Source organism: Muscardinus avellanarius (assembly GCF_963383645.1).
Source record: "Muscardinus avellanarius genome assembly, chromosome: 1".
Taxonomy (NCBI): Eukaryota; Metazoa; Chordata; class Mammalia; order Rodentia; family Gliridae; genus Muscardinus; species Muscardinus avellanarius.
In genome coordinates this window covers 109,289,866-109,309,853 of record NC_137786.1, presented here as the reverse complement: position 1 = coordinate 109,309,853, position 19,988 = coordinate 109,289,866, and the positions used below count along the sequence as shown (strand labels likewise).

Here is a 19,988-nt window from a genome sequence, read left to right as displayed (position 1 = left end):
CATTTAAGTGATGCGTGACTTATGTTGGTCTATTTCTAGCCTTTCTATTATGTTCCATTTGTCTATTATTTTTATTTTTGCAGTACTGGGGATTGAATCCAGAAGCATTCTACCTCCAAGCTACATCCCCAGCCCTATTTTTCATTTTTTTTAAATTGTGAAACAGGGTTTAACTAAGTTGCAGAGGCCTCACTGAGTAGCTAAGGCTGGCCGCGAACCTGCGATCCTGTCTCAGCCTTCCAAGTACTGGGATTACAAGGGTGCATCACCATGTCTGGCTATTTGTCTATTATTTTGCTAATACTATCCTACTTTGATTACTGTAGCTCTGTAGCAAGTTTTGAAGAAGGGTATGGTTAGTTCTAAGACTTTGTACTTCTCATTCAATACTGAGTTGGCTATTCTGAGTCTTTTGACTCTCCATATATAAGCTCTAGAATCAGTCTGATGATAGCCACACAATAAATTACTGGGATTTTGATTTGGATTATGTTGAGTCTGCAGACTAAATTGGGAAGAACGGACATCTTGACAATATTGTCTTCTTATTCATGAATGTGCAATCTTTCTTTTTAGTTTTTGATACCTTTCATCACATGGTATTATAATTATCCTTATATAGATCTTGAACATATTTTGTTATATCACTGTAATTCATTTCAACATTGTTAAATAGCTTATTAGTTCAAAGTTTTTTAAATAAATTCTAATTTTCCATATAGATGATCATGTCTTCTGTGAAAGATAGTTGTATTTCTTCCTTCGCAATCTGTACACCCTTTATTTTTTTGTCTTCTTACAATGTTTAGGACATCCAGTAAAATGCTAAATCATAGTAGCGAGAAAAAATCTTTGCCCTGTTTCTGTTCTTATTGGGAAAAAAAATGCCAATTTTTTTTTTTAACCATTAAATATGATGTTAGGCACTGGCTTTATACAATGTTGTTGTTTTTTGTTTGTTTGTTTGTTTGTTTGTTTTTGTAATAGATTGAATCCAGAAGCATTCTACGGCTGAGCTACATCCCAGACCTATTTTATTATTTTCCAAACAGGGTCTAAGTTGCTGAGGTTAGCCTTGAGCCTGTGATCCTCCTGCTTCAGTCCCCCAAGAACTAGGATTATAGATGTATACCACAATGCCCCGCTTATGTTCTTTATCATGCTGAATAAATTATTTTCTTTTCTTAGTTTGCTGAATTTTTATCATGAATTACATTGGACTTTGCCAAATGTTTTTTTCTGTATCCTTTGACATACCATGTTGCTTTTCTTATCTCAGTGATATGATGAATTGTACTAATTGATTTCTTTTTTTTTTTTAACTGTGTCTGATACTTCATTTAGTCATTTTTGTTACAATTGAAACTCTGGGAGTTCAAAATTAACATCATTGCCCCTGAACTAACTAACTAACTTACTTACTTACTTTCTTTCTTTCTTTTCTTTTTTGTGGTACTTAGGATTGAACCCAGGGAAATTCTACCTCCAAGTTATACCCCAAGCCCTATTTTTTTTTTATTGTTTATTTTGAAAAAGGGTCTCATTGAGTTGCAAAGGGCCTCACAAAGTAGCTGAGGCTGTCTGCAAACCATGATCCTCCTGTGTCAGCCTCCCAAATGCTGGGATTACAAGTATGCATCACCATGTCCGGCTGCCTCTGAACTTCTCATAGACACTAGAAAACGTTTCAACCTTGTATTGCAGGTTGTTCTGCTGCGCTCTGTCCAAATAGACCTTTATGATCTGGCTGCCATCCAACTTCACTTGGACCCTCTTGCTCACAATTAGACCAAGTCCTCAAGTATAGTGTCCTGCATAGATGTTAGCATGGCTTCTAGGGGCCTTTGCTTATTTTTCATATAGCTTTTTGAGTTGGTTTAGACAGAATTCTCCTCTGAGAAATAAAAATGATAAGCTTCCCAGTGAACTTTTCCTCCCATTGTCAAACCTGGATTTTCTGGAAAGATTTCAGTTGAGGAAAGGAAACAAAAATTATGATAAGCTTTACAAACACTGCCAACTTTGATGTTGAATTCCCACAGATGCGCCTGTGAGATGCCAGACTCAAACTTGCTTGGCTTCTTGCCATTGGGCTAAACAGTCGTAACTGAACATGGCTGGTCCTGGTGAAGCATGCGCAGTAAGAGGGGACCCTGTCTGGCCTGCAGAGGTACTGACAATCCATCGCATCCTCATTCAGAAAGCAGGGCCCACTGCCCAGACAGACCCACTCCAGAGTGCCTTTTCCCAAAGCCTGAGGAAGAGTGACACAGCACAGGCCATCTGATTTTTAGTTTATTTTAGTAGTACTGGGGATTGAACCCAGGGGCATTCTACCTCTGAGCTATACTACTAGCCCTATTTTTAAATTTTGAAATAGGGTCTTGCTAATTGCTGAGGCTGGCCTTGAACCTATGATCTTCCTGTTTCAACCACCATTCCTTTCTTTCCTCCTCCTCCTTGTGTGTGTATGTTGGGGGAGGGGAGTGGTACTGGGGACTAAACCAGTGGCATTCTATCACTGAACTACATCCTCATGCCTTTTTATTTTGAAATAGGATTTTTCTAATTGCCTAGGCTGGATCTGATCCTGTGATCCTTTTGTCTCAGCCTCCTAAATTGCTGGGATTACAGGTATGCACTGTTAGGTAGCTAGATAGGAATACATAGGACAGAAAAAAGGACAGAGAGAAGCCTTCCTGAAAGAAAATACAGGTATAGCCCAGCCCAGCTGTGGTTAAGAGACTTCCAGCCTACCACATTGTAGTTTTAGATTTCCCACATGATGTAATCCTGCCCAGTCACACTAACCCATGGAGTGAAACTCAAATTACTATGCATAAGAAGGGGTGGAATATCTACGCTATATGAGAGACCATGTGGCAGATTAGAGCCCCTTTTCAGCCCCTCTCTCTCCTTTACTCAGCTTGGCAACACTCCTGTGGAACCTACACAAAAAGCTTTTCAATGCCTGCCCTATCTGCATCCTCTTAATAAAATCTTTCTTTCATGGAGAAAAGAACTGAGGGAAACTTGCAACTCTATGCCATGTACCACCACACCTGGCTTTAGTTTTGTTTTTAAGTTTTATACTTTAATTTATTTTGGCTGCTGGGTTGAACCCAAGGACACTCTACCACTGAGTTATAGCCCCAGCTCTTTTTCTAACTTTTTATTTTTTAATTATTATTATTTTGGTGGTACAGGAACCCAGAGCCTTTCTACCTCCAAGCTATACTCCCAGAACTATTTTTAAATATTTTATTTGGAAACAGGGTCTCACTAAATAGCTGAGGCTGGCTTCAAACCTGTGCCATCCTCCTGTCTCAGCTCCCAAGCATGGGGATTAAAAGCGTGTGCCACCACGCCCTGCTCTAACTTTTTATTTTGGAACAGGGTCTCTCTACATTTCTGAGACTGGCCCTGAAACTTCGATCCTCCTGTCTCAACCTTCCAAGTACTGGGATTACAAGCAAGTGCCACATGCCTGGCAAGTTTTCTTTTTAACTGAGACATAATAATACTGAGTACAGTGTAATATTTTAATACATGAATATACTGGGTAATGATTAAATCAAAGTACTTATATTCATCACTTGAAACATTTATCATTTATTTGCAGTAAGAACATTCAGTAGTCTTCTGCCTGTTTTGAACTGATTTTCAAATCTTGAACCAACCTTGTACTTAGGAGATATCCCACTTGGTCATGGTAAATAATTCCTTTTAAACACTGTTAGATTCAATTTGCTAGTATTTTGTTGAGGAACTTTGCATCAGATATTCAGGAGAGATACTGGTCTGCAGATTTCTCTTGTAATTTCTCCCTGGTTTTGGTATTAATAATGCTGGTCTTATGGAATTAGGACGTATTCCCTCTGCTTCTATTTTTCTGAAAGAGATTATAGAGAATTAACATACTTTCCTTCTCAAATGTTGGTAGGATTTACAAGTCAACGCATACAGGTCTAGTGATTTCACTTTTGGAGGTTTATTATTTGATTCAATTTATTTAATAGGTATGGATCTATTCACATTGTCCATTCATGTACTTTTCATTAACAAAAAATTAAAATTTAAATAATACCAGCTTGCCCCAAATTAATCTATAAATTTAATACATTCTAAACAATCTTCCAAAGGGGTTTTATTTATTTACTTATTTATTTTTGTGGTACTGGTGGTGGAACCCAGGGGCATTCTACCTCTGAGCTATATCCCCAGCCCTATTTTTTATTCTTTGTTTTGAAACAGGGTCTCACTGAGTTGCAAAGGGCCTCACTAAGTAGCTGAGGCTGTCCACAAACTGTGGTCCTCCTGTCTCAGCCTCCCAAATGCTGGGATTACAAGTGTGCATCACCATGCCTGGCTCCAAGGGAGCCAGATGAAACAAACTAAAGATGGTGGATTGGAGGCTCCAACAATAACATAGCAGTTCCACCAGAGTGAAGTAAAACAATATTCTGCACCACAAAACTGAGGTAGGAAGACCTTGGGAAAAGTTGTTGGGAAGCTTGGCAATAGCAGTTAGGCAAAAATAATAATTCTGGCTTCTAAAATAGATGGAGAACTGATAAAAGGGTTAAGTCTGCATTTGCATCAAATACCTAATAAGTGATTAGGTAGACATTTTTATGCAGTGGCTTGATGGGAGAGGTGAACATTCTTCCCCAAAATGCATTAATTCAATTAGCAACCAAGCTTAAGAAAAACAGAAGCTAGCTAGATGCAGTGGCACATACCTGTAATCCCAATACTTGGGAGGTAAGACAGGAGGATCACAGGTTTGAGGCCAGCCTCAGTAATTTAGGGAGACAGTGTAATGGTTTGAATTTAGAATGTCTTCCTATCCCTCATAGAAGCAAAGTAACAATGTTGGAAGCATGGCTTGGTTGCAAAGGAAGGGTTCCTGGGGGTCTGGCCATTCTACTTTCATTCTTGCTCCTGGCTTCCATATGAGAGCAAAGCCCGCCTTGCCTTGCCTTCCTTGCCTTGCCCCTTCCTTCCTTCCTTCCTTCCTTCCTTCCTTCTTCGCTTTCTACCACCATGCTCTGAGCTCTGCAGATCTGGCCTGACATGAACTGAACCATGAAATCTCCAAAATCTGTGAGCAAATAAATCTGCCTTCCTTTAAGATGTGTGGTCAGTTGTTATGGATTAAAACAGTGAGAATATTGAACCAGAAAGAAAATGGTATCAAAGGAGTGGGATCACTGATGTATTTAAGTCTGACCATTCAGATTTTGAGTCTTTGGAACTGGGTTGTTGAGAGTAAATTGGAAGGGTCTGAATGTGGCTAGAAAGGTAGACAGCAGAGAATGTGCTCAGGAAACTTCAGAGGGCCAAAAGGACTCCCACATGTGTTGCATTCTGGCAAATAACTTATTGGCATTTTACCTGTGTCCTGAAACTTTGTATGAAGCTGAATTTAAAGATGATGGACCGATTAAGCTGGCAGAGGAAATATCAAAAAAGCAAAGCATTCAAATTGTGTCCTGGGTATTGGTTTACACATTTTGTGACTTGTACACTAAATTTTGGGAGCAGAAAGTAAAGTAGGGAGACTTTATAGGTTTGTAGCTTGGCCAAGAAGGCATGTGTAAAACTGAGACCCAGAGGAAGATGATGAGGAAATAAGATGGATGGAAGGAAGGAAGAAGTGGTGGTCACGATAGAGGTGAGCCCAGTGGTGGCCATGATGAAGGTGGTCCCAGGGGCTGTGATTGAAAAGGGCCCAATGACTGAAGAGGGCGTAACTATATTTCCTTCTGGCAATTTATCTCAGTGCTCATGTAATGCTGATTTTGCTGGAAAAAAGAGGTCATAAAGTCTTATCCCCAGATTTCAAAGGAAGGCCTGGGAAGCTAAGCAACATGTGGCAGGGTCAGAATCCCTCCAAGCAGGCCCAAATGGTTCCATTTATAAAGCTGTGAGGGCAAAGCCGAGATCTCAAGGAAAAACCCTGAGATTTAGAGATGCCAGAAATGTAGAATGACTATGAGGAAAGACTGCAAACCGTGAGTGATAAAGACAGGTTAGAAGAGCCAGTATGCCACCCATTGAGATTAACCAGGCCTTAGGGACAGGGCTACAAAGGCCTGGAGATCACATCTACCACCATGTATCCTGAATGCCAGAAGTGAAGCTACAGGATCAAATATGTGCCCTGCTGGACTTCAATACTGTTTTGGTCCCATTCCTTCTTTCTATGGCCATATTTCTCTCTTTTGAAATACAAATGTTTACTCTGTGCCACTGTATACTGGATGTATGTAAATTGGTTTTTGTTTCATAATGGCTCACAGCCAAGAGTTTACCTTGAGTCTCAGAGGAGACTTTGGACTTTGGAGTGATGCTAGAACTGTGGGTATTCTTGGATATGGACTTAATATATTTTGTATTGTCAGGTGGCCATGAGGTCTAGGGGGTTAGGGCTTGGATTAGGGGTTAGGGCTTGAAAGGCTTGGATTTAGAGTATACCTCTAGCCCTTATGGAAACAAGAGCAATGTTGGAAGCAGTGTTTGGTTGCTAAGGTGGAGATGCTGGGGTGTGGCCTTGCAGATTGTATAAGGGTTCTCCTACCCCTGCTCTCGCTCTCTCCCTCTCTGCTTCCTGCTGCCGTGCTCTTAGCTTTGCAGACCCAGCCTGATGTGAGTTGAACCCTGAAATCTCCAAAAGTGTGAGCAAATAAATTTTCCTTCCTCTAAAAATGTGGTTATTTTGGATTAGCAGTAGAATTTTGACTGAGACACACAGCAAATTAGTAAGACCCTAATAAAAAATGATAGCTTGGTGGCAGAATGCCCCTGGATTCAGTCCCCAAGCTCCCCAAAAACCAAAAGGCAGGAAAAAAACAAACAAAAGCTGTCCAGTATGCCTACAGTGTGTGCAAAGATTTGTCTTTGAAAACATGGGGTAAGCCTGGGCAAGGAAAGTGCTGGAGCCCTTGAAGAAATCATTGAGGAGTTTCAGACAGAGAGAAACAAAGCATTGCCCATGAGAAAGTATCTGTACCCAAGATGTGCACACAGACACAAGATTCTACTTGTACTTCCAGGAAACAGCAAACAAAAAACCCTTCTTTCTCTCTCCCTTTGCATCCCTTTGGAACATTCTGGCCTTTGAAGTAGGAAGGCATGCAGGATGGGCCTAGAATCTGAATCACAGAGGTCTGACTCTGTGCAGAGAGTGGATTCACAAATGCCTGGTCCCCCAGAAGACTGTCAGAGCTCCTGCAGCAAAGGATGCAATTCTGCTGCTCACTGTGGTTATAAAAATGTGGATACAAAGCTGGGTGTGGTGATGCACGCTTGTAATCCCAGCATTCAGGAGGTGAGACCGGAGGATCGTGGTTCGCAGAGACCCTCCACAACTTAGTGAGACCCTGTTTCAAAATAAAGAATAAAAAATAGGGCAAGGGTGTAGCTCAGAGGTCAAATGCCTCTGGGTTTCATCCCCAGACCTGCAAAAAAAAAAAAAAAAAAAAAAAAAAAAAAAAAAAAAAAAAGTGTATACAATTTGTACCTAAATAGGAGAAAACCCCAGCCTAACTCCCTGCCCAGCAGAAGAGGCCAGGAAAGAAAAAACTGTTAGCAGCTTATTGAGTGGCCAAAAAGTACTAATTGCACCACAGAAGCTTTCTCAAAGTAAAGGCATTCTCAATATCTTCAGAAATAATATTGATCACCTTTATAAGGATTACAATACTATTCACCATTAATAAACTTCTATTGTCCCCCTCAAAATTTGTGGTGATACAGTTATATTGAACTCTTTGATACTTGATTGTCATTTAATCAGGTCATCACAAGGTCTCTGCTTTTTACTCTCATCAATTTCCACTCCTCTTATACAATACTTTCTACAGTTTAATTTCTGTCCCCTATCTTTGTCTTCTCTCCTTTCTTTATATTCTCCTTACTTTCTAAACCCTCTTTAATGTAAACTCATTAATTCATAAATCACTCAGATGATCCATTATATCCCACTATCATCTCCTCTTGAAAAATAGAATGGTAGAGATTATTAGTAATTACTTCTAGAGCATATATTAAACTTTGTTTTTCTCTTAAATTACAATTGTCACTTGTGGGTACTATATCCTGTTAAAGAGGTTCTGGGAGCTGAGTGTGGTGGTATATGCCTATACTTGGGAGGCTGAGACAGGAGGATCACAGGTTCATGGTCAACTTCAGCAACTTGGTAAGACCTTGTTTCAAAAATAAATAAATAAATAAATAAATAAATAAATAAATAAATAAATGAAATAGGGCTGCGGGTGTGGCCCGAATGTAGAATGCCTCTGGGTTGGATCCCTAGTACCACAAGAAAAAAAAAGACAGCCTCTGCAATACAGTGAGACCCTCAGCAACCTAGTGAAATAATGTATCAAAATAAAAAATAAAAAGGACTAGGAGTGTAGCTGAGAGCTAAAATGCCCCCGGGTTCAATACCCAGTACCCTTGTACCTTCCTCTTAGAATTCATAATTACATGCAACACATGCTTTGAGGGTAATATAATCCTAGCCAAGTACCCATTATAGAGAGATTGGACATAGCTCTCACATAAACAAAAAAAGAGGCACAGAAAATGCCAGAAGAATTCAGAATTTTGACTGTTAATATGATGAAAGAGCTTAAGGATAAATATACTCTTCAGAGAAAATATAAAAGTTGTGAAAAACATGTAATAAAGAAATTGAGACTTTGAAAAAGGAGCAGAAATCCCAAAAGAAATGAAAGACATGATACAGAAATAAAAAATTCAAAAAATTATCATAACAGATTAGATTTCATGGAAAACAAGAGTCTTAGAAGACAGTGTATTTAATTGAACACTCAGTAATCATATAGAAAAGATAATGAAAGACCATGACCAGAACATTCAAGAAATCTGTGAAAACAAAAGACCAAACCTAAAGGTAACTGGTATTGAAAAAGGTCTAGAGGCATAAACCAAGGGCATAAAATCCTCTTCAGAGAAACAGTATCAGAATTTTTCAAACTTTTCAAGTTTGAAATGAGATGGGACATTCAGGTACAGGAGAAATTCAGAACTCCAATGGGATAAGGTCAAAGAAGAACCTTTCCATACCACAAGGCAAGCAGAGAATCTTAAATACATCAATAGCAAAAGTGCAGATCACACAATAAAGATAATTCTAGGTTTCTTAACCCCCCAGATACTAAAAGCCAGAGGAACTTAGAATATATCAAATACAATATACAAGTGAAAATGACTTTCAATCAAGATTGCTATATCCAGCAGAGGTATCTTTCAAGACCAATGGAGAAATTAAAATCTTCCGAGATAAGCTGAAACTAAAAGAGCCAGGCATGGTGGCTCACACTTGTAATATCAGTACTTGGGAGGCAGAGACAAGAGGATTGCAGGTTCACGGCCAGCCTCAGCAACTTAGTGAGACCCTGTTTCAAATTTAAAATAAGATAAAATAGCTCTGGGAGTGTAGCTCAGAGGTAGAATGCCCCTGGGCTCAATCCCTAATAAAAATAAATAAATAAATAAATAATTAACAGCTACTAAGCTGACAATAGAGAAAACCACTTAAAGAACAAAGAAGAAAACACACACACACACACACACACACACACACACACAAATAATAAAATAAAATTTAGAGAAAGGCTGAACGCTATCAGAGAAGCAACTGAGAATACTGAATCAAATAAAAATAAAACTCAAAATGACAGGACATACAAAGTCACCTCTCTGTAATAACACTAAATGTATACTAATTATACAACATCACACATCAAAATCCAACTGTATGCTGCTGGTAAGAAACTCACCTTTATAAGCAAATATATTCACAGGCTAAAGGTGAAAGGATGGAAAAAGATATTTCATGCAAATGGGACCAAAAGCAAGCAGGGGTGGTTACTCTCCTACCTGACAAAACAGACTTTAATGACAAAATTAGAAGCGACAGAGAAGGTCACTTCTTACTGACAAAGGGAACAATCCAATAAGATATGATAGTAAACATTTATGCCTGTTAAAGTTAGAAACACAATGCCCTCTGAAGAGCTCATTTATTGGTGCCTAGAGTTGATATAACTGAATAATGAGGGTTTAATTTAACCAGGAGATAAATCCATTGTAACTTAGTATGGTGGGGTGTGGGTGGAGAAGAATGTGTCCTTAGAATGCGGAATAGGGGTTGTACTTGTGTCTTTGAATCCCCTCGCTTTTTCTTCTCTTGCTTCTGGCAACCATGATATTACAGCAGATCCTTGCTCTCCTTCTCTCTACTTCCCACAGTCGTGTCCTGAGATTCACAGACACAGGCTTCACATGAACTGAACCCAGGATCTCCAAAAATCTGTGAGCAAATAAATTTTCTTCTCTAAGTTCTGTGGTCAGTTACTCTGGATTATATCAGTGAAAATACTGACCAAGACAATGCCTCAAATGTAAAATAAACACTAATTGACATTAAGGCTCGGATAGAACCCAATACATTAATAGTGGGAGATTTCAGCACATCTCTCTCACCATTCGATCAGTCATCCAGACAAAATATCAGTAAAAACTCTTCAGACCTAAAGAATACTATCAACCAAATGGACCTAACAGAATATTTCATCCCCAAACAGCTGAATTCACATTTTTTCTCAGCAGCTCATGTATTCTTCTCCAAAATAGACCATATTCTATTCTAGGCCACAAAACAAGTGTTAACAGATGTTTTTTTTAAAAAATGATATAATTCCTTGCATCTTTTCATATCATAATGGACTGAAAGTAAAAATCAACAGTAGAAAGAATCAGATAATTACATAAATACAGAGACTGAAAAATACACCTTGTTTTTGCAGTACTAGGAATTGAACCCAGGGGGATTCTACCACCAAGCTACATCCCCATCCCTATTTTTTATTCTTTATTCTAAAACAGGCTCTATTAAGTTGCAGAAGCCTCACTAAGTAGCTGAAACTGGCCTCCTTCCCCAGTCTCCTAAGTACTGTAATCATAGGCATGGGCCACCATGCTTGGCCCTTTTTTCTTTTCTTGACTTATCTCAGGTATTTATTACAGCAAAAGAAACCTAACAAAGATGATTAAACCATCTGAGAAGAGTTTCTCCTTCCAGCAAAATTCCAGTCAGCTGAAAAATGTTAAGACTATCAGACTCACATAAATGTATTAAGTTTGATAGTATCCAGGTTGGCCAATATGAGAAAATCAATTTACTGTTAATATAAGAATATGTTATCACCTTTTGAAGAATAACTTGGTGCTTTAAGTAGGGATTTTAACTGTAAACAATCAAAAGCCAAAACTTTAACTTAAGCACAAAATGAAGTTATTAAAGGATAATAAGTAACTCCTAGAATTTATAGAAGCGCCTGACACCATGTTTGGAGTCTGTGTGGTTGACTAATCCTAGAGGCCAAAACCATGTCTGTACAATGGAATACCCCACTGTTACTACCACAGGTCATAAGCACTCCATTTTCTACAGCTAGCAACACAAATATTGTACCCTGCTACTAATACATTTACTACTGCTGCTTATAGTTATCATTACTATTGTCATCTTCAGTAAAGTGTGGCTTGCCTGGGCCTTGCTTCTTCCTGTCGATAGCTTCCAATTCAAAGTCTAGAATAAGCACATCTAGCTGGGAACCTAGGTCCTACGGTCTAAGTACCAGATGCAATGGAGCCTGGGAAAATTAGTATCTGACATTTTAGTTTCTTTATGTAGAAGTAGATTATATCTCTGAAAGTGGTAATATTATAAACATTGTTCTAAGATTCAAATACTAAGATCATACAAAGAATGATATAACATCACAATAGTGGTATCTATTAAAATAATAAATGAGCTGGGTGTGGTGGTACATGTCTCAGCCAGTAGTGAGACTCTCAGCAACCTACCGAGACCCTGTTTTAAAACAAAAAATAAAAAGGATTGGGGATGAGCTTGGACATAGAATGCCTTTGGGTTCAATCCCCAGTACCATAAACAAACATGCAAGTAAAAATAGCGATAATAAATGAATATTCTACTCTAAGTAACTTGTCCTATAAACATATTCTTATGACCTTGCAAGAGAATTTATATTAACATAGTCTATAATATAAAAAAAATTAAAACCAGCTGGGCACAAGTTCATGTCTATAATCCCGTATTTGGGAGGTTAGGACAAGAGGATCACAGATTTTTGATCACAGATTTTCAGAAACTCAGCAAGACTCTCAGCTACCTAGTGAGATCCTGTTTGAAAACAAAAACTAAAAGAGGGCTGAGGGTGTAGCTCAAAGGTAGAACACCCCTGGGTTCAATCTCCAATAACACACACACACACACACACACACACACACAAAAAAAAAAAAAAAAGGACTGGCTAAATAATAATAATTATTATCTTGTGTGCTGGGAATTTCACCTCCAAGCTACATTTCCCGTCCTATTTTTATCTTTATTTGGAAACATGGTCTTACTAAGTTGCTGAGAGCCTCGTTAAGTTGCTGAGACTGGCTTTCAACCAGTGATCCTCCTGTTTCAGCCTCCCAAGTACTGGGATTACAGGCATGTGCCACCATGCCCATCTAATTTATCTTTTAATATTAGAATAACATGCATCTGATAAAACATTTATTGAGTAAATACTTACAATGTTATGTATAACTATGTAGAAACTATGTTATATATATGGAATTATGATTTGAGTAAAACAAACCAGAGTTTGAATGAGGTAATATTATTTAAATGCCTAGAATATACTAAGTGGTTTTGAAAAGTTAGTATGATCTCATTGAAAAAGAATTAAACATTTATGTTTGTACACACATACAGATAAAATTTCTGTAGCAAAACACAAAAACTATAGTTTCCTAGATAGTAGAAATAGACAGGGGCAGATACTTTTGTCTTGAATTTCTTACCTCTACTTGAAGTTTTAAAATACTGTTTATAATTAAAAGTGTGGAATTTTTCCATATGTAGATATGATTGTGTACCTTAACAATAGCAACAACATTATCAGAGGGAACAGGGTTTCCTTGTGGAGTCAAGTACATGTTCTAAAATAGCTAGTGAGGTGGCCGGGCGTGGTGGCGCACGCTTGTAATCCCAGCGCTTGGGAGGCTAAGACAGGAGGATCACACAGGTTCGAAGCCAGCCTCAGCTGCTTAGTGAGACTCTCAGCAACTTGGTGAGACCCTGTTTCCAAATTAAAAAACATAAAATAGCTCTGGGAGTATAGCCCAGAGGTAGAAAGCCCCTGGGTTCCACCCCCAGTACCACTAAAAAAAAAAAAAAAAATAGGTCTGCTGGGAGTGTAGCCTGGAGAAGGGTTCCATCCCCAGTACCACAATAAATAAATAAATAAATAAATAAATAAATAAATAAAAAATAGCTAGTGAGGTGGATATAAAATTCAGGGCATTTTATGGTATGTGATAGAATTATGATTTAATAAAACTGTTATTAAAAGACTAATTGGAAGAAAGTACCTTTACCTACCCTGACAAACAAGTATAAAAGTAAGTATCTCTCCAAAGAGAGGGAACATCTACCAGCTTTTGTGGATAGCCAGACCCTCCAACTTCCCAAAGGCAACCCAAGATAAATGAAAGATGAGGAAAGTGACTTGTACATTTCCTATGGAGCTAACTCTGGTATAAGGTTTGGACTAATTTCACATTTAAATTCAAAATATAAGTGAGCTGGACATGGTGTTACATGCTTGTAATCCCAGTACTTGAAAGGCTGAGACAGGAAGATTGCAGGTTCACAGGCAGCCTTAGCTACCTGGTGAGGCCCTGTTTCAAATTATAGAATTAAAAAATAGGGCTGGGGGTGTAGCTCAGAGGTAGAATGCCTCTAGGTTCATTTATTTGCAACTCAGTGAGATCCTGTTTTAAAATAAAGAATTAAAAAATAGGGCTGGAGGTGTAGCTCAGAGGTAGAATGCCCCTGGGTTCCATCCCAGGTACCACAAAACAACAACAACAAAAGTATCTCCCGCATAGCAGTTACATGAGTTTGGGCAATTTTTATCACCTCTCAGCATTTTAAACTTAAAAATATTAATACCCAACTTAGCAGAATTATTATGATGTTTACTTTAGTGTTTTTGTCTTTTCCATTTGTCCTACTGGGGATTGAACTCAGGGATATTCTATCTCTGAGTTGCAAAAGGCCTCATTAAGTAGCTGAGGCTGTCTATGAACAGCAATTCTCCTGTCTCAGCCTCCCAAATGCTGAGATTACAAGCATGGACCACCACACCTGGCAGGAGATCTTGATTTCTGAGGTCTCTCTGACCTCAAAGTCCCTGGAAAAGTTATAAAAACTTGTTTTAGGCTTTATTTTCATTCATTCATTCATTCATTCATTCATTCATTTGATGTGTGGGAACTTAACTCAGGGGTATTTTAACTCTGAGCTACATCCCTAGGCCTATTTTATTATTTTTATTTTGAAACAGGGTCTCCCTAGGTTGATGAGAGTCTATTGGCTGAGGCTGTCCTCAGCCAATTCTCTAGTCTCAGCCTCCCAAGTATTGGGATTACAAGTGTGTGCCACTGTACCTGGCTTGTTTTAGGTTTTATAACCTTGCAAAAGTATCTCAATGCCTTTGATCTTTTACATGGTTGTCCTATACCTCCTCCCTTTTTTGGTACTAGGGGTTGAACCCAGGGGCATTCTATCTCTAAGCGACACCACCAGTCCTTACTTGGAAACAAGGTCTCACTGGGTTCCTGAGAGTCTTGCAAAATTGCCAAGGCTGGCTTTGAACCTGAGATCCTCCTGTCTCTGCCTCCCAAGTACTGGATTACAAGTGTACATCACCACACCTGGCTCAAGAAGCAAGATTTAAATTGGGCCATGCATGGTGGCGCACTCTTGTAATCCCAGCATTTTGGAGGCTGAGACAGGAGGACTGCGGTTTGCAGACAGCCTCCACTACTTAGTGAGGCTCTTTGCAACTCAGTGAGATCCTGTTTCAAAATAAAGAATAAAAAATAGAGCTGGGGGTATAGCTCGGAGGTAGAATGCTCCTGGGTTCCATCCCCAGAACAAACAACAACAACAACAAAAAGATTTAAATTGGTTACTGCTCTGTGGAACTTTTCCTTCACTTAAATGGCTCAAGATCAAAATGCTTTCTTCAGTGGGAAGTCAGAGGGGAGGGAAAGAGTCCACCATATACGTGTATGCAAGGCCACGAGAGACTGGGATAAAGTTATTATCCGCACTGAAGGAAACTTGGCCAGGATGAGGAAAAATGGAAAACTCTTGGGTCAAAAGGAAGCCAGTAGGAAGGGAAAAATTTAAGGAGTGAGACAAAGGGCAATAGGAAAGAGGGGGTAGGTCGTCAGGGTAAAGGCAATATGGGTTACTCAGCAGTACCCCACCTCTTCCTTAATGGTCTCAGTCTTTATTAGACTTTCAATACTTCTTTCTATTTGAACACCTGCCAAATCTCTCTTGTCCTGACTTCTCTATAGTTAACTCCTCCAAATTGGCCATAGCCATCTACATTCACCATCAGCATTTTTATCAGTAGGTCCAAACTGAATTCAGCATTTCCTCCACCCTGTGCCTGCTCAGACATACATCTGAACCACTCTCTCTTCCCTATTCCTTCAGTCATTCTTTCATCCAAGTGATTATTATTAATCTGTTATCTCCCACACACTCTGCCACGGCACTAAGTACATTCATTCACCTATGAAGCTGGGTCATTTCTCCTTTGAAAATCTGTTGTCTGTCCAACTCAATTAAATTCTTTTACTGAGACGGACCGAGAATCTCTCTTGCTTGAACCAGAGCAATTTAACACTATGTTTGCATGCCATTCATTCTGTAGTCATCACCTAGCACCTAACATTGCACCTGGGACAGAACAGGAAGGGACAGTTAGGGACTGCAGACTTTCTGGAAAGGGAAGGAGGAGGGAAGGCTGAATCTAAGAGACTTGTCTGGGAGGAGTATTTACAAATGAGGGTGTTTTCCTTAAACTGCAAGATTTATACACATAACACCATCTTGATAATTCTTTTATTTCTGGGGTATGGCTCTGGGGCTGGGGAGACTGCGGGAGGTTTTCTAAGAGAAAGCTGCCCACCTCCTACCCCTAAGTACCCTTAATCATTTGTTGAATATATCAGCATCTACACAGGCCCTTAAATGTTGTAGTGTATATTGTACTCTAAGCCCCTAATACGTCTGATCGCTAGCAGGGGTTCAAGAAATATCTGTGGAGGGTTCTGGAAAGGCAGGGTCCATAGATACTTTATTCACTTCAGGAAGAGGGACACAAATGAAGGGGCCTGAGGAGAAAAGGAATAGTGGGAGATCCTCCCCACCTCAGGGCTCGGTACTTGTTTGCTAAGCAAAATAAATCGCCCTCCTCCACAACTCCAATTCGGGCCCCTTGCTGGGCAGCCAGGCCTGGAGCGCAGCCACGATCCGGCGGGGCCCGCGCTTCCCTCCCTCCCGCCGGGTCTCCTGTTACCTCCCTGCACACATCTGTGCCCGCTACAAGCCAAACAATTACGCGCTCCCGCGTCCCAGGCGGGAGGTCGGCGCCGCGGCGGCCCGGCCAGGACCCCCACCCTTGGGCCCCAGGAGGGGGCTGGCCCCAGCCCGCCGCCGCCAGGCTCCGCGACCCCCGCCCCGGCGCCGACGCGGCCCATGTGCGCGGCCTGTCCGCTGGGTGGGCGCCGAGCCCGAGGCCTGGCCGCCCCCTGCGGGCCGCGCTGCTCCTCGAGGCCGGGAGGCCGAGGCCGGCTGGGCGGGAAGCGCTGCAGCAGGAGGCGCCAAACGGCGGGCGGCGGCGGCCGGGCCGGGGGGCGGCCCGTGGAGGCCCGAGAGGAGGCGCCGCCGCTCACTCACCACCGTCCGGCGGGGCAGCGCGCCCGGGGCCCGGGACAGGGCCCGGCGGAGCCTCCGCGCCCGGCTCGGGCGGGTCCCCCCGGAGCTCTCGGAGCCGCTGTCGTCCGAGATCACGATGAAGTCCTCCATGGCGGCGGGCCCCGGCACAGCCAGCCCGCGGGCGGCCGGCGACTTCGGTTCCTGCAGCGGGAGCGGCGGCGGCGGCCGCAACCCGAGCCATCACCCCGCCGGCCCCGCCCCTCCCCGCCGCGCCGCCGGCCCCGCCCACGCCCGGCCACGCCCACGCAAGGCCCCGCCCACCCGGCCACGCCCCGGCGCGCACCGCCGCCGGAGGAAGGCCGAGTGGCCGCTCCTGCGGGCGCCCGCCGCGCTGGGGCTGCGGGGCTTTGCCGGCAGCCTTCGCTGACCAAAGCGTGAAGTGAGGTGTGACCAGCCCCTCCCTGGTGGCAGTGGCCTCGGAGGGGAGGGCGACTGGCGACTGCCACACACAGGCCCCGTGCGGGTGGGTCACCTGACCCCTGACTGGTGCCTTGAGTGACTGGTGGAGGGGTGGCCTGACTTCCAGCTGACAGGGTAGAGGGGTCCCCAACTGACAGTGGATGACCCACGCTCTCACTGCTGGTTAGAGGGGCCCTGAGTGACTGGGGGTGTCCTGGTCTCTTACTGATAAGTAGTGGTTCCCTAGCTGACAGATTAGATGAACTGCCTTGTGGCCGAGGGAGTGAAGAGAGACCTCACTACTTTGTGTACAGGTTCACGTGTAGAACTTCTTTGTGTGTATCTGTATGGTAAATTGCTAATTGTAGAGTTTGGGGGTCAAAAGCTATGTTTTTTTTTTGTTGTTGTTGTTTTTATAAATGATGCCCAATTGCCTTCCTAAGTTGTACCATTTGCAGTTTCATGACAATCGATGTCTCTCAGGAATTTAAACTGTGAGAAAGTTGCTCAGTGGGAACCTGGATGAAAAGCTGTAAAAGTGCACTAAGAAAATCTATAGAGTAGCAGAGGCCATGAATAATTAAATGTCATAATTAAATAGAAATTATAAAGATGAAAGATGATATCCTCAATACAGGGAAAAATGAATAGTAGTTGGCTGGTTGATTGTAAAGCAGGAACATTATTATCAAAATAGGACCAACAGGTCATGGTGGTACATGCCTGTAATTCCAGTACTTGGGAGGTGGTAACAGGAGGATCTCAGATTCAAGGCTAGCCTCAGCAATTTAGCAAGGCCTCCGCAACTTAGTGAGACCCTGTTTCCAAATAAAGTAGAACTGGGGTTCTAACTCAGATACAGAATGCCCATGGGTTTCAATCCATTGTACCAAAAAAAAAAAAAAAAAGAACCTGTGGTTATGATAAATGTGTTGACAAAATCTTGCTGCTGAGGCTCCACAACTTTGCAAAGTAACAGAAAAATATATTTGGTAGAAAGAGATTTGTTCCTAAATGAATGGCTATTGGTTGCTATCTAAGCACTCTCTAATGCAGTAATTCTCAAACTTTAGTGAGCACCAGAATCACCCAGAGGGCATATAAAAACAGACTTCTTGAGACAGGAGGATCGGGGTTCAAGGACAGCCTCAGCTACTATTTAATGAGGCATTTTGTAACTCAGTGAGACCCTGTTTCTGAAAGGCTCCATTTTAAAAGAAAAATTATAAGCCCCTAGCAGCCAGCTAATAGTTAAAAGAAAAATATTTTTTTTAACTGCAGCTTAAGAAGTATAGGCTCAAGAATGAGAAATATGCAATAAGCCCACCCTGTTCCAGGAACCTACCTAGCATCTTATCTATACTGACCGGGTCAGTGCGCCCTGTGCCAGGAACCTGCTGACTACACCTAGTATCTTATCTAACATTTGACTACAGAATGTACTTTTCAAATGATTCTGTAATTTTCTGTAAACGCATGCAATCTGGCCCAAACCCCCCTAACTAGTGGTCTTTTCCCTATAAATACCCTCAGTTTCAGTCGTTCGGGGCCAAACTCCTATACAAGTCGGCCCCAGTGCACTGGCTCCTTAATAAACCTTTTTCTTTTGCATCAAGGACATATGTCTCTCGTGTGTATTTGGCAACGCTTATCCCAAGGTTTGATTGAGGGTCTCCCCTCTGCGGGGGTCTTTCATTTCAAATAAAGAATAAAAAATAGGTTTGGGAGTATAGGTCAGAGGTAGAATGCTCCTGAGTTCTATTCCCAATACCACAAAAGTTAAACTAAAATAAAATAAAATAAAACAAAATAAAATATAGACTTCAGGGCTGCAAACTGGAGTTTCTGACTGGGATACTAATTTGGGGGAGTGAGGCTCCAAAATTTGCATTTCTAGCAAGTTCCCAGGTGATAGTGATGTTGCTAGCCTGGTGACCACCCTTTGACAATTACTGGTCTGGTGAACAAAGACTTTATTATTAACAGATTTCAAACATTCTTTTCCAATGGGTAATGTGCCAGAATTGGAAAATTGCTTTGGTATTAATTTCCAAAATGTAAAATATAGTCAGGGCCTGGGTGCTGTGCAGACACTCAGGTAGGGAAGGGGCTGCAGCTATTACAATGCAGAATTCCTCTCTATCTTTGCCCTTTATTCTAATGATTAACCTATAGTAAAAGCCTCAGAGTCATTTGGAGCCTTTAGCCCTAAAACTATATAGAGGCAATCAGTGCCTCTATTTACCTCCTTTCCTCTGTGACCTGGCCTTTCCGGAGACAAAGAAGTACTACCTGCCTAAGGAATAAGTTACTAGCCCATTGTTTTGGTAATGCTGATAAGAAGATACCAATACCAAATTTATATAAAAGTTGGGGGCTAAAAAGGAGCCAGAGTTTTATTTTCGGGCTCTTTAGCATAAGGGGTTGGCATGCTGCTTTTTCCTTCTCTTCTCTATTTTCTACTGATTCTGTAATAAAGATTTGTTAAAGCTGCACTGAGCTGCCTGTTAGTTTTAATTTTTCTATTCTACAAACTTTAGTTGAATAAAAAAAAAGATCCCCCACCATTTAAACCATAACAGGTAAATTGTTGTGAAGTTGACTTAACCTAATACCATTAAACATTTAGCTTTGTGTGTGTGTGTGTGTGTGTGTGTGTGTGTGTGTGTGTGTG

At 41.3% G+C, this 19,988-nt stretch overlaps 1 protein-coding gene across 7 annotated transcripts in view; it reads right to left on the bottom strand.

The window, feature by feature from the left end:
• SIMC1 (SUMO interacting motifs containing 1) overlaps positions 1-17,005 on the bottom strand; it is a gene marked incomplete at both ends in the record, with an annotated part of 73,862 nt that extends 56,857 nt beyond the window's left edge. For 6 of the 7 annotated variants that reach the window (XM_080696906.1, XM_080696907.1, XM_080696908.1 and 3 more), the window contains one exon: positions 16,877-17,005. In XM_080696906.1, coding sequence (XP_080553032.1) covers positions 16,877-17,005 — 129 coding nt within the window. Of the gene's footprint in view, positions 1-16,801 lie in introns of all 7 variants that reach the window. The other variant, XM_080696909.1, reaches the window with a different exon arrangement.
• Between the last annotated feature and the right edge of the window lie 2,983 nt (positions 17,006-19,988).